We start from the raw sequence: 12,068 nt of genomic DNA on the forward strand, positions 1-12,068 counted from the left end.
TTGTGAATGGGTCATGAACAGCTGATTCAGAGGAACCACCTTTTGTTCCTCCTTCAAAACATACAATATTCTGACCAACAAAGTAACCCACCCTGGATATTTCAATCCTAGCCATCTACTGCCTACTGTCAAAACTCTCATTCCTGAGCAAGCTCAGAGAAATGAGCAAGAGGCCAACTACAAGCTCATCTAACTGTAGACACTAGACCCAGCACAATCTGGATTCAGATACAAACTAAGATCACATGGACTCAACTACCTATCCTTCAGCACACAACACAAGCACCATCAAGATGGCCCAGTGCTTGGATGAAGCGGACCTTGGTAAAACAGGTGATGTTGGTGGGCAGAGAACTATTGAGTTCACAACCATGGTACAGATTTCACATTCACATTCACAACTGGTCAGTTCAGTCTGTAACTGAGGAGTGCACTTGGATTCCTTTGGACACTGTTTCACATCACAATAGCCACAAGTAATGCTTTTAACATCTCCAGCTGGCCAGGAGACTACCCCATCACGGTGAAGACCTGGCCTCAGTCATTCATGTCTTTGTCACCTCTCAGCTGGACTACAGCAATACACCATACCTGGGCATAAAAACACTTCACTTTGTAAACTCTGGCTAGTATAAAAACACAGCAGCTCATCACCTCAGCAACACAAGCTACTATGAGCACATCACACCTGTCCACTCTAAGTTGGCTTCCCATAAAATTTTGAATCAAGTTCTAGGTCTGTCCTTATCCTCAAAGCACTCCTTGGTCTAGGCCAGCAGTTCGCAAAAAGTGGGGGTCAAGAGCCCAAAATGTCTGCACTGCATTTTAATAGGGTAACCTGGGCCAGCATTAGACTTGACTGGGGGGGGGGGGGCAGAGCCTGAGTCCCAGCAATGTAGTAACTGTTGTCAGAAGGGGATTTCAGTGCAATGAAGTTTGAGAACACCTGGTGTAGGCCCAGGATACCAAGACAGTCTAAAGTTACAACTAAGACTGTGCCAGAGGAGCAAAGTTGTTAACAATGTACTCCTAGTGGAATACTGCACTACTGCTCACTGACAGAATTCACATACCCTCACAGAAAAGTGACTGACTAGGAAGCCCCAAGACCAGTCATGTGCTCCTCCAAAGCAGCACAGGCATTTGTTTTGGGCACCTGGAGCAGCAGCAGAAAGGTAAATCACCAATTGGGGGTGGTGGGTGTGTGAGGGAGAAGACACACTCCAGCCAGTGGCTCCTACCCTACACCAGGCTCTGTCCCAGCTGGCCAGGACAAGACTTCCCTTGCAGGGGGAGAGTGACTGGGGCTGGGTCAGACACCCTCAGAAACCAACCCAGCAGCGGGAAGCACTGCTCCACACCCACCATACCACCCCCTGCACTGCCCCAATAAGCATCCCACACCCAGATCCCCAAACAGCTGAACCCATATCCCCACCCAACCAACCCCCAGCACCTGGGCACCCCCTGTGCAGCATCCCATTGCCCCTGCACCCAGAACCTCCCCCAATAAGCCTGTGCATCCATATCCCCCACTGAGCTGCCTACACCCAGAACCCTCTCACCCCACACTAGGATCCTGCTGAGCTGAGTGTCTGCCCATACCTGGTGTGGAGGGGCAGGCCCTTGTGTTGTCAGGGTTGGGTGCAGCCTCACCGCTGAGTTGGGAGGGGAAGGAGGAACAGTTGCAGGGTGCTCCTACTGCCATGCTGGAGCCTCCACATTTTATTTGACAAATTGGCAGAATTTTAAAATAGAATTTTTGGGTGCAGATTTCCGTCAGGAGTACACAATGGAATTCTCAATGAGAAAAAAGTCTGCATAGGAAACAAGGCCTTCTCCATGGGTGAAGAGACATTAGAATGAAGTCTCCGAGGAACTGAGGGCCATAAACCTCACCACCTTCTACTCCAAGTGCAAGGTGCATTTCTTTAACCTTATCTACTATAAGCACATCGCAACAGGTTTAACACAAAAAACCCGAAAACTTACAAGACACTTCAACACATATGCTTCTCTCTGGGTGAAATCTTTTCAGCTGCACACCTATGATGTAGCTATTAAAGCAACATAAGGGAAGCTGTCAAACAAGTGAATCTCACCATTCATAGTTTGCTTACCAACTGTTCTGTCATGCTTTCTGATTCACTAAAGTATGGTGGATCCATTATATATCAGGAGGAAAAAGTTGCTGGACATAGTTTAAGCACTAGAAGCACCAATTCTCAGATTCATCAGGTTTCTCTTGTCAGTTGTTTACTTGGTATATAGCAACTGAAAATCTAGATTCAATATTAAAAATTTAATAAGCTTACACTTTCAATATGTGGAGGACAGTTGCTGCCTGTTGCCTCAACGGGAATGTCATCATATTTCTCAAAGTTAATGCCTGTATTGCCTCCGGAGAAGAGCTCTCTGAAAGGAGACGATAGAAGACATCAGTATTCTAGTAGTTAACCTAGATTTGATTGGCATGTGGATACCTAAATGAAGTTAAGTTACTCACTGTTCCAGACGATCACTTGGTGCAAGTGGTTTTGACCAGTCATCTTCATCTGACTTTTCAGACCAGCGACTATTTCCACCACGGTCAAATCTGCCAAAGCCACCCCTATCACCACGACTGCCAATACCATCATAGTCACCACCTCTTCCACGGTCCTCAAATCTAAACAAAAAACCTACTTAAAAATCTAGCTCAACAAGGGTGGTTGTCTGACATGCAAACTGAGGCCCATTATGTTTAGCTGCATATTAATTCCACACATTAGGTAAAATATAAAATGTTATATTCCAAATCTGGAATCAAATTCAACAAAGCAGAACCCTGCCCATCAAGCTGGTGTACATTACATATACTTTGTTCGGTAAAAGTTAGTGACTAATGTTTTAGGGGAAAAAACAGTGCTGCTTCCTACATTAACTGCTCAATTGTTTGTAAACCAGAGCATGGATAAGCTTAATAATCAAACTAGGAAGCTAACTAGTTATAGGAGTTTATTTTTAAAAAAATACTGTTACTTAAGAAGTTTTAAGTTGAGAGAAACTGATATTTACCTGTAGAATGGTAATTCAGAATTCTCCCTTTTACATGTGTTTGAATTACAGGTTTTAGTGGACACCCATTCTAGAAAGGTGACAGTTTTGTACAAAGGGGAGGCACATTAAGCAGTGTTAATTCATTGACTACTTTATAGTAAAAATTCACAACTGGCAAGTTTTACTTGCTCCTATATTTTATTGCTCATACAAATGGAAATTCTCAACTCAAGTACACCTGGCCCTTTGTCATGTCAATGATTACATTATACAGGCATGCTCCCTTTTTGTAAACTGGGCTTTGGATAAAATGTAGGAAAAAAAAGTCCTTACCTGGGTTGCGTTTAGTTTTAGGCCTGGTAAACCATGTTTGAGAAAAATACAGGATACAGGACTAACGAGGCGAAAAAGGTCATTCTCACCACACTTGTGCATACAAACATGAGGTGTTTAGAACTGACCAAATAAAGGGAGAGAACCTGCAAGAGTCTTACCCAATTGTTTTATTAAATTCACTCAGATTTTGTTCTCAGCTACACTTTTAATGAGGAAAAAAATGTTGAGAACATTCTAACTTCAATTTTGTCATTTTACATTAAGCACTTGCTCCCAATAACTAGTAAGTGTTCACCTGTGATGCAAGCATCCTATTGCCATTCCACAGAAGTGGCAAATCGTTACAACTCCAATGTCATTAGCTAGTCCAAAGACTCAAATCAATTCACTCAGTTTAAGTCAGTGTTTCTCAACCTTTGTGCTGGCAACCCCTTACTTTAAGCTTGGGGTTTCAGCTGCCCTGCAGCAAGGGGCTCCCAGAATCAGCTGCCTCATGGGGCTGAAACCATGTACTTGAGTTTTGTGGGCCCTAGGCAATTGCCCTGCTTCTTACCTGCTAATGCCAGCCCTGCTTATGACCCCTAGGTTGAGAAACACTACTTTAAGTTATTTACAATACTGCCTATCCTGAAAGACTAGTTTTCCAAGCAGGGTTCTCATTCTGCTGCCCCAAATTACTAAATAGCCCTGTTTACATGTCATATGGAGACCTGAAGCTAGAGTGAAGCAAGATGATAGTTCTACCATAAAACTTATTAGTGCTGATGTAAAAGTTAGTTTTACACTGCATGGAGCAAGAAGATACTAACCTTCCTCCTCTTGACCCATTCCCACGTTCACTAAAGAAGCTCGATTTTCCCCCACGGTCACTCCGAGCACCAAAGCTGCTGTATGCATCCTTGTCTCTACCAGAATTCCACCCACTGTCAAATCCTAGATATGGAAAGAAAAGGGTTGACTTTTATATGACTAGAAAAGTAATAGGTCTCTGTTGAGGGTAACAACCCAATTTTAACAAGCAAAAGACTCAGTTCAATCTAAAGCCACCATGAAGGTGCACATGGGTTAGGAGCTAGCCAAAAGGTAAACTCCAACAGAGTGCATTCTCCCCACCCCCACACTTTATTATTAGAGTGATTTAGATCAGGAGATGGATTTCAGACACATGGCTAGCTATACTCATGTAGTTAGAGAATATTGGAAAGTTGTACAGTACTAATGAAACGACAGGTCAAGCAAGAGATTCACATTTTAGAGTCCAACTATGCAGTTATTTAAATCTACACTACTTAACTACATAAAACAAGGACTTAGTACAGGGATAGCCAAACTGGCTTGTGAGCCACATGTAACTCTTACCATTCAAGTGCAGCTTTGAACACTTCCTCTTCTCTCTCTTCCCACCCCAAATTCTCCACCTACCAGTCCTGGGGGAGGGGAAGCTTGGGACCTCTGCCTTGCAGCAGGGTGGGGGGTTGGGACTTCTGTCCAATGCAGGGGGGGGGAGAGGGTGGAGGGGTCTTGGAGCTTCAGCCCTGTGGGGTGCACCTGCCAAGGCTTAGGGCTGTAGCAGGAGCAGGGCTGAAGCCCTGAGCCCTGTCAGGTGCATCCCGGCTTTTGAACTTCTGAGATTGTCTAATGTGGCTTGGAGGGTCAGTAAACGTGGCTACCCCAACTTAGTATAAAATAGTCTCAGCATGTTGTGCTCATAACCTGAATTGCACCCGAACTGCTGCAGTTAAAAACCCCAATCTAAAAGCACACTGAGCTCTAATTTACTAGTCTAATCACATTCTGGGAAGGAATGTCCATGGGCACTTAATGAAGCCACTCTTCACCATACCCCAGCCATAGTATCTCATTCCTTAGAATTTCATAGTACTCCAAATAATGACAAGACACCAATGACTGGCTCAATCGCTATGTTAGCATACATGGTTAACAAAAACTGAAACTATAGCAAACTGCTACCCTTGAAAACATGAAAACTTTGGAGCTGGAGCATCAAGCTGTTCCCCCCGCCCCCTTGTTCATAAATCTGAGCTCCAGCCTCCTTTGACTGCTGAATAGAAGAACAGATTTCTCCAACCCCTACAAGAAAAGCAGGCAAAACTCCTCAACTCCCACCCAGAAGTGAAGGGGTCACTACATCTGTGTAAAATTTTATCTTTGCATCCAGAAGTTTTGAAATAGATTATCCGCTCTTGAAGGCTCATTCAAAAGAGCGCCTACATGTTGCATAATATAGACTATCCCAATTCTTTCTTTGCCTACCTGTTTTGAGACGGGAAATGAAATACTAAGCCAAACAACTCCCCTTTCCTGTAACCACACCAGGAGGGTTCAAAGTGAGATATCTAATATGGGACCACAAATGCTAAAGACTCCATACATCTGTAAATCTGTCATTAAGGACAAAGTTGAAGTTTTGTGATAGTTATATGTAATTTAGAGTGACTAAAAGCACTTACTGACACTTAAATTGGTTTTGATTTGGGAAAAGTTTTAGGACCATATTTGCATTTTGGCCAGCCAACCTGCAGTCTAACATCTCAAAATGTAGATCAATAAACATGAAAATCCTTTATTAGCAAGGCAGCTTAATGAATAGAGGAGTGCCTGTTTTAAGGCATCCCTTACACACCAGCAACACTAAAAAAAAAGTGGTAGAGTACTCTCATTTTGTGGGTGCTTTCCAGGGGCAAAGTTTGGAATCTGATGTTTTGATTACTCAACTTGAGCTAGAAGTCTTGTTTGTAGTTATGGCACTGGACTGGGAACCAGAAAATCCATTTTATTCCTTATTTAAGTACAGACTTCCTGCATGACCTTGGGCGAGTCACTTTGGTTGCATTACTCTTGTTTTAGACTGTAGCAGACTCCTACCTTTCGTATTCTCCGTTTACAGTGTAAACTCTTCAAAAACAGACCTTCTATCCATGTATAATATAGCAGCAAACAATGGCACCCCAATTTCAGTTAAGGCCTGTAAGCCCCATTTCTTGTATCCTGGTAGGTGAAGACAGGCAGCTCAGCACTAAACCAGTACCATGTGCACTAATAAGTCCAACTTCATAAGCCACTAGCATTCATGTGAGATCTCAGTTTCACATGCTACAAATTTAAACCAAACTGAAACTTTTGGGAGGAAAACTATTCTCTAGTTAGAGTAGAGTATCTTGTCTCCACACCAAATTGCAGGAGTGCTGTTGGCTGAAAGGTGAGAGTTTAACAATCCCCTCGCCCACCTCTGTCATCATGTCCAGATCCTCCTCTAGATCCAAACCCATTGCGATCACGATCATAGCCATTCATCCGGCTGTCTCGGTCATAGCCATTCATATAGCCATTACCTCCGCGACCAGAGTCCCAGTTGGGGGAATCTTTGGCAGAGAATAAAAAGTTAAACAATTAAAGGAAAATGTAACTCATGCCAGTGAGCAGTTTGCAAGCTCCATAGCACCAATCCAGAGGTGGTGTAACCTTTACTGCCAGAACGCAAAAAGCTGCAGCAATACAGAATCCTTCCAAAGGCAGGGGATCCTTTTAGGTCCCTATCCTTAATTGGAGCTACAGACCACTTTATTGGGAAGGATCCATGGCAAGAACAGTTTCTCTTGTTTACTAAACATTGTTCACAAACTGTTAACTCTTATGGAGAAGAGATTCCAAACTCAGCCAAAACAAACTCTGAGTTCGTTGAAAAGGCTCCTTTGAAAGCTAGTTTAGTTAGATAGCTCAGATGATGTTTCAGTAACATTAAGAGTATCCTGTGCACGATGGTTATTGCCATACTATAAGTTGATAGAGCCTATTGCAAGAACTCTGGGTAGTTGAGAATAGCTCTAGTACTTCATATGAAGGTAACTGAAATAGCAATTGAGGGAGATTTAAGATTCTCCCCGCCAACCTTTTATCTGCTCCTTAGTTAACAGGTTAGAATAAACCAACCATCAGGATAGGTTAGAATAAACCAACCATCAGGATTCCTTTAAGAGTCAGGAAAGCCAGATTTTAGTATGTTTTTCCACTTGAAGACAGTTACACAGGATGAACTCCTAAGAATTTTGGACTATTGCGTAGTATACTGTGCCACATAAGCAAAGCTGTTAGTCAGACAAGCCTTACTAGCAATGCAGTATTGGAAGACAGGTCATAGTAAGAACTAGTTTTTAAGAAAGGGGAATAGATGTGGTTAGCAATGAATCAATGACTGGGTCCAGAGAGTTAATGGCTGCATTTCTGGAGAGGTTTCAATTGCTATGTTAAGATTTCACTGGTACAGAAAAGAACAGATCCCAGGAGGTGAAGATTTATATCCTCATTTCATATAGGGAATGAGGCAGCAAGATATGGGCACAGTGAATTAGTTTCAGCAAGGTTTAGACCTAGTGTCACCACACAAAGGTGTGCCTGTTTTAAAAGTCAGTCCAGCTTTCAGTTAAAGTAGCACAGCTTTGTTTCAACCATGCCTTAGTAAAGGAGGCATGCAGCCACTCAAAGACAAACATCTATACCAAGGCAGTCAACATCATAGTAGAGAAAGTATGAGTGAGTGAGTCTTCAGTCTGAGTGAATTGTAATCTTAAATTTGTGAAGGCAAGCAGAACAGATTACAAGCTTAAGGAATGAACTGTGCCATTAACTAGCAACAACTAGGAGACAGTATTTTTAACGGTGAACTGCACTAGTGATGAAATAAAACATGGCAAGCAACATACAGGATTTTACCAAATGTCATTTATACCCATGCAAGTGTTCAAGTTAGCCTGCACACACTTTCCTCTGCATGAGCAAGTGCAACTCAAATAAGCCAGTGGAAGTCAATTTTAACTTTGAGACTCATTATGCATGATGACTTTCATCTGTTTCCAAATACAGAGAACTCTTAAACCATAGTGCAAATAGAACTGTAATGTTTGTTAGAAATAAAAGTCTGATGCAAGTTGACTTATCCTGCAAGTGTTTGTCGAGACCTTGGCTTTATAGCCATTTACTGGTAATCTTTGCCAAAGTCATTTTACTAGGCTTTCACCATAAGCGGAATGGCAACCTTTCATCCCCCACATGTCTACTGAGGCAATGTGGTCTGGTAGTAAAATTCTAGAGAAAGCCATGCTAGAAGTTGTAATAGGGTATAAAAACCCAACCAACCTCGTTTTTAAACGAACTCTTCATCTATCCAGGGTGATTACACCATCCATGGTGATTAAATGCAGAATGCTACTGGCTTAGCTGATTTGGCTAAGAGCACAACTACCCTAAGGATAAGTCTATAAGGGTGCAATTTCTTACTAATGTAGCCCTACGGTACTACTGAAAAGCAAGAATTCATCCATACTCATGTCTTTCTACTGCTTTAGAGCTGGTATAAAAGGTTACTTACTATCAACTACAGCCCATGAACAAATGGCCAGCATCAAAATGCTTCGTTTTGAAGCTTGCTTGGATACCAGATACATGTACTTTCTTAATATAAGCTCACTATAAGATTCTACAGACCTAAGCTATATTTGACTACCTTAAAGTGTTACATAAAAACATTTTAAGCCAAGCAGCAGCTAGTATACATATCTCCAGAACAGCTGAAATGCAGTCAGAAAGGATAACTGCCAATTTAAAACGAAAAAAATTGCAAACTCAAACATCGCTTGTTAGTACATTGAGTCACTGCTGTATAGCCAGTTTCAACTCATGCTATAGAATAGCATAGTTATACATCAGCGCACTGATATGGACTTACAGCTTCTTGGTGGCGGCCCTGAATTGGAATAGTAGTTTTTCATGTAGCTACAGATATTTCCTGTTGTAAAGAGAGCCATGAAAACTCCAGGGATATAGCAGAGTAAAAAACCAAAAGGCTTAAAGAACGCTTAAGACAGAATGTACTCTATACTTTCTCTGATCAGGCACAGTTCCATCAACCTGATGATCAAAGAGGCATTACAGAGAAGCTAAATGTACAGAGATGAAATTTAAGTGCCTGTTATGGCTACAAAAGAATGGGGAAAAAAAGATTTCCCTAGAGGACAGACAAAATTCCACAAGTTAAAGGCTTTTGTTTTCTCCCATGCATGCCATATAGAAAGTGGTTGGCACATTCATGAGTCAGCTGAACAGTACAGCATCTCATTTCATCCAGTAAGATTGAACAATGATTTAGCCAGTTAGTGAAATGTAAACCCTATTAAAGGAAGATTTACCATTGGTCTTTAAGTATTATCTTGGGCCAGCAAGCATTTGAATCACTTCCACTTCAGAATTACTTGTACACTCTGCCTACTCTACCATTCAAGGAATTAGTAAAGCAAAGGGTTCTACTGCAAGTGAAGCAAGATGGTCTCCGTAGGCAGTTCAGAAAAGGATTTTAAGTATATACCCACATTAGAAATAAGGCAAATAGAGAAGCAGCTCTCTTCTACCCCACAACATGGCCGTGGATCCACAGCACCAGGCTTCTCCCATCAGTAACTGCATCCTGAAGAGTCTTCCTCCAAAGAAATATGGTATAGACGCTACATATTTTTTTATAATAATCTTGGAGGCAGACTAGAGCATTTCCTTCCATCTGTAGTAAGCTGAAACAGTGGGATCCCCATAATCTCAGGGCTATGCCATGGGTAAATTTGGAAAGTTGTGGGCTAAAGGAAAAAAACATCCATAAACAATGCCAATGGGATTTAGAATGAGTTACCATGCATTGAAGGGGGACGTATCAGCAGCACTTTGGCTCCACCTTCCTGTAGATGAGCAGTCAGTGAGGTTTGGAACTTCTCTACCAGGTCTGGCCCATCCTATCACTTATCAATCCATTATTTGTATGCAATATTTTCAATTTAAACATGAACTAAATTATTTCCCAGACCACTCTTAAGCTGCAAAGGCTCTATACATTCCAGCATGTTCAACTAAAACAGGCCGACATTGTGCTGCTTTAGGCAATACACCTTTTTTCCTTAGGTAGGTATTTTAATGTTAAGATAAGGCTAGTTATAGTATGGAGGGGTATGCTTCAACAGCCACAAACCTGGAGATAAGCAAGTGCTTTGCTCAACAGTTTTAACATTGACTTTTTAGAAGTGCTTGCAAGCAGAATAAGTTTATGGTTTGTGCTAAATGGCTCCAGAAGTACTAGGCTGAAAAGGCCAAATTTTCATTTCAGTATCTCCAAAAAATCAATTGGTGCCATTATCCCAGGAATACTAGTGTTTTAGACTAGATCTTATGTTAAGTGAATTAATACAGGGATCTCAATTAAGAGTTCACTAGGTTATCAAAAGCTGAGTTGCCAAGTAGATTGCTAAATAGTTACATTAATTCTATTTTTAAGATGCTTTATGTGCGTTTTAACTAATCAAGATTTGACAATAAAAATCTATTTTAAGGCATACTCTTAAAATTAAAGAGTAACAGAATATACAGTAGTAGTTTCTTGGATTACAGTGGTGGTTTTGCTAAATTTAGAAAAATACTTGATTCAAGCTAGTCAGTCTTCTTTCCTCTAGCAAGTTGCATGAAGTAATGTAACATAGCTGATTGACACTTTTCAGTAATACCCATTGCCATGTACTGTAGTTTTAGCTGCCCAATTCTAACTATTGGGCTGTCATTTTTTACAAGGAATTGTGCCATTTTTGCTCCACCCGTTCCGTGCATATCATGTCGGCACACTACTGCGGTACTGTGCAAATACCACTCATTGAGCTGTTTGAAGGACTTACCTCTTTCAGACTCACTAAGAGGGGAAAAAGGAAAGGAAAGAATTAAGGATTCCCCCTCTTATGTATTACATCGACAGGGATGTAATTTCTACCCTCCCTCCCAAACTGAGCTGTCCATAGACCAGGTAAAGATCAGACAGCTTCATTTTATCTGATGCAAGTCTCATGATTTTATTCTATAGTAAGCAGCCCACTCATAAGCCATATGTAAACCACAGTTTCTCATATAGTCCATGTTTTCCTATGGCAGCAGGAAACACATTTGCAGTTTTGGGCCACAGGAAAAGGACACGGGTACTGTTGATACTGCACTGCTGCTATTGCCCATGGATTATTCTTTTTATAAAATAAAGAGAGACATTACACAGAATCTTAACTGAAGTGTACCAGAATCATTTTTACTACTCAATGCCAGCCAGCAACAGCATGAATTTTATCAATCTCCAGTGTAGGGAATTGAGGCATGCCTCCTATCCATAGGAAAATGGATCCAGACTGTATACTTCCTCAGAAGTGACAGCAGGAGTGAAGTTAAACTAATTTTTGGAGATATCACACTGCACTCAAGAGATCCTCACACTAGCACCAATGAGTGATTAGAACAGAGATGGCTGACCCCAGATCACTACAACGAAACAATCATTTATTTGTAAGATTAAGAGTCCATCTTGCTTCAACAGTGTCATTTGATTATGACCTATGCAACTTGGAAGCTGATATAGTCTGAGGCTTGGTAGACACATCCTGCACAATATAATCAAGTGACAGTTCAACTACAGCCAAGGTCAAATTTAGTGTTTAAGCTAGTGATACAGCCAATGAAAGCCAAGGACTTTTATGACTATGTAAAGAACAATCTAGCAGTATGTATAGTCACATTTACAATATCAAGAGTAGTGTAAAATGTCAAAAATCTGAAATGCATCTCTTACTATTGAGATAATTCAAGCATGATTGGTGCTTGCAGTTGTC

At 41.3% G+C, this 12,068-nt stretch overlaps 1 protein-coding gene across 4 annotated transcripts in view; it reads right to left on the bottom strand.

The window, feature by feature from the left end:
- DDX3X (DEAD-box helicase 3 X-linked) overlaps positions 1-12,068 on the bottom strand; it is a 33,495-nt gene that overhangs the window by 17,157 nt on the left and 4,270 nt on the right. For 2 of the 4 annotated variants that reach the window (XM_045002686.1, XM_045002684.1), the window contains exons 4-7: positions 6,624-6,758; positions 4,185-4,308; positions 2,507-2,668; positions 2,316-2,415 (exon numbers count right to left, since the gene is read on the bottom strand). In XM_045002686.1, the coding sequence (XP_044858621.1) occupies positions 2,316-2,415; positions 2,507-2,668; positions 4,185-4,308; positions 6,624-6,758 (521 nt within the window). The remainder of the gene's footprint in view (positions 1-2,315; positions 2,416-2,506; positions 2,669-4,184; positions 4,309-6,623; positions 6,759-12,068) is intronic. The other 2 variants (XM_045002687.1, XM_045002688.1) reach the window with 1 other exon arrangement.

The sequence above is a fragment of the Mauremys mutica genome, chromosome 1, assembly GCF_020497125.1.
Source record: "Mauremys mutica isolate MM-2020 ecotype Southern chromosome 1, ASM2049712v1, whole genome shotgun sequence".
Taxonomy (NCBI): Eukaryota; Metazoa; Chordata; order Testudines; family Geoemydidae; genus Mauremys; species Mauremys mutica.